Source organism: Arachis duranensis, chromosome 9 (genome assembly GCF_000817695.3).
Source record: "Arachis duranensis cultivar V14167 chromosome 9, aradu.V14167.gnm2.J7QH, whole genome shotgun sequence".
NCBI lineage: Eukaryota > Viridiplantae > Streptophyta > Magnoliopsida > Fabales > Fabaceae > Arachis > Arachis duranensis.
The window spans coordinates 16049134-16051319 of NC_029780.3; the positions used below are offsets into that span (position 1 = coordinate 16049134).

General features: G+C 43.5%; 1 protein-coding gene across 1 annotated transcript; it reads right to left on the reverse strand.

The window, feature by feature from the left end:
- Window positions 1-604: 604 nt before the first annotated feature.
- LOC107464895 (uncharacterized) lies at window positions 605-1657 on the reverse strand. Its single transcript, XM_052254207.1, has 3 exons — window positions 1353-1657; window positions 1206-1222; window positions 605-1119 (listed from the first exon to the last, which is right to left on the reverse strand). Exons 1-3 carry the CDS (start codon window positions 1655-1657, stop codon window positions 605-607), a joined length of 837 nt encoding a protein of 278 aa, XP_052110167.1.
- Window positions 1658-2186: the final 529 nt, after the last annotated feature.

Sequence of the window (2186 nt, forward strand, 5' to 3'; positions counted from 1 at the left end):
AAATTCAACAGCACCTCCCCAAAAATTGGAGTTTACCACCCGTCACGGGTTCCCTCAAACCAATCTCAGTACCGCATCAGTATTGCAATTTAAAGGTTTCCAAATGATTCCTCTGAAACCGATCATTACAAATCTTGATCTAAATCCAAGGTCACCATGACCAAACATCATAGCACTCATCTCTCGAACACGACAATTTGCACTCAATCATCATCTAAATCCGACTATGCAACAATGATAATTTCCTCAAGTACCCAACCACAACTTAGCATGACTGGTATTTCAAATCAACGTTTCCAAATCCATCATTTAAGACCATTCCTTATCTATTTAAATCAAAGGAACTAAAAGTCACGGGTTCAATCCGTTTCACCAAAAATCCAGAAATTAACCAACTATATAACAAACACAACACATCATTCTCAACAGAAAATCATTTACATCACAAGCATTTATCCATTTGTATTAAGGCAAATCCTTACTCGGACCATCCGGTTTGCTTCTCAGTCTAATATTAAGCTTGACATTCCCAGTTTTACTGTACAGGCGGTATTATAAAATCACACACTACCATTTAAGCTCGATTATTGAAATTACCTCAATCTTACTGCCGCAATCGGCCCGCATCCGGACTCTCTCCTTGTTGGCAATTTCTTGATACATGCCCTGGTAACCCGCACTTGTAACATACACCTAACCCCAATCGGCACGGCCTATTTGGGTGATGACTTCCACACCTCCGACAGCTCAAAACATTAGAAGCAGCCGCTGCCCGTTTTCCCTTACCATTCCTTTGGGACTCCTCACTCGTCGCAAAATTATTCCGTCCTTGGGGAAAGTGTTGTATGTATCCTCTCTCCTTAAACTCTCGACCCCTTGGTGCGAATCCTTGGTTGTGCTCTCTATGACTTCCTTCCTCTGCAACCCTCCTTTTCACACACTCTTCAGCAATTCTGCTCTTATTCACTAACTCTGAAAAAGTTCGGATTTCCATTGGTCCCACTGAACTTAAGATGTCGCTCCGAAGCCCTCCTTCATGCTTAATGCATTTCCATTCCTCGAAGTCTTCCGGAGCTCCATGACACGTGCGGGAAAACCTGAATAGCTCCTCAAATTTGTCTGTATACTCAGATACGGACATAGCACCTTGCTTCAACTGTAGTAACTCCAATTCCTTGGCTGTCCTGGCAGAATTTGGAAAGTACTTCTTATAGAATTCCACCTGGAAGGCATCCCAAGTGATAGGATCATTCCCCTATTGCAGGAGACGTCGGGCCCCTTGCCACCAATGCGATGCTTCCCCCGTGAGTAGATAGGTAGCAAATTCAACACGCTGCTCTTCAGGCACCAACTGCGCTTGCAGTGCTCGCTCCATGGCCTGAAACCAAGTATCAGCTTCAGTTGGATTGGTGGTTCCGTTGAACTTAGGTGGATTAACCTTTAAGAAAGTTGCTAGTGTCATCAGGCCCTGAGCTTCCCTTCCGCCATTGCCATTATTGTTTATCTGTTGCCCAAGGGCCTCCGCAGTGGCCTGCATAGCAGCAGCCATATTCTCCAACGCCGCCATAAGGTTTACCGGGTTATTCGAGTTGATTTCTGGTTCCTGTGTACTAGAACGATCTCTCTCACGTCCCCGACCGGGTCCACGAGGCGCCATCTGGTTCCTATACACACCAAACAATCGATATCAAGTTGATCAGTCTCAATATCGGAAGTATAGTGCTTCAAAGTACCAAAGGTACACTCATGAACTTCATGCTAGATGTATCAGTTAGATACCCTAACTAGCACAGGCACAAACTCAGAGTATGCATTGAAGCATAAGAAGTTCCATCCCTCAGGCTCACGAGGATGAACTGCTCTGATACCATAATGTAGCACCCTAATATTCAAATCCTTATGCTCGAGTCATAAGTCAATGATATTACGGTGGTACGACTCTCAGGTGGATTTTTTTTAATATATAAACATAGGTAATTTCGAAAGGAGTATTAATCGAAAAGCCTGAAAAGAGTAGAAATAAAATCGCGAAGACGTATCACTCACGTTTCGACAACGAAAATATAGAACGTGAAGCCGAAAGCGATATATGGACAAGGCATAAAGGAGATTAAGAGATAGATAACAGATAGATATATATAACATAAGTAAATAGCCACTAGTCGCGACCCGCGAAGTTTAGGCCG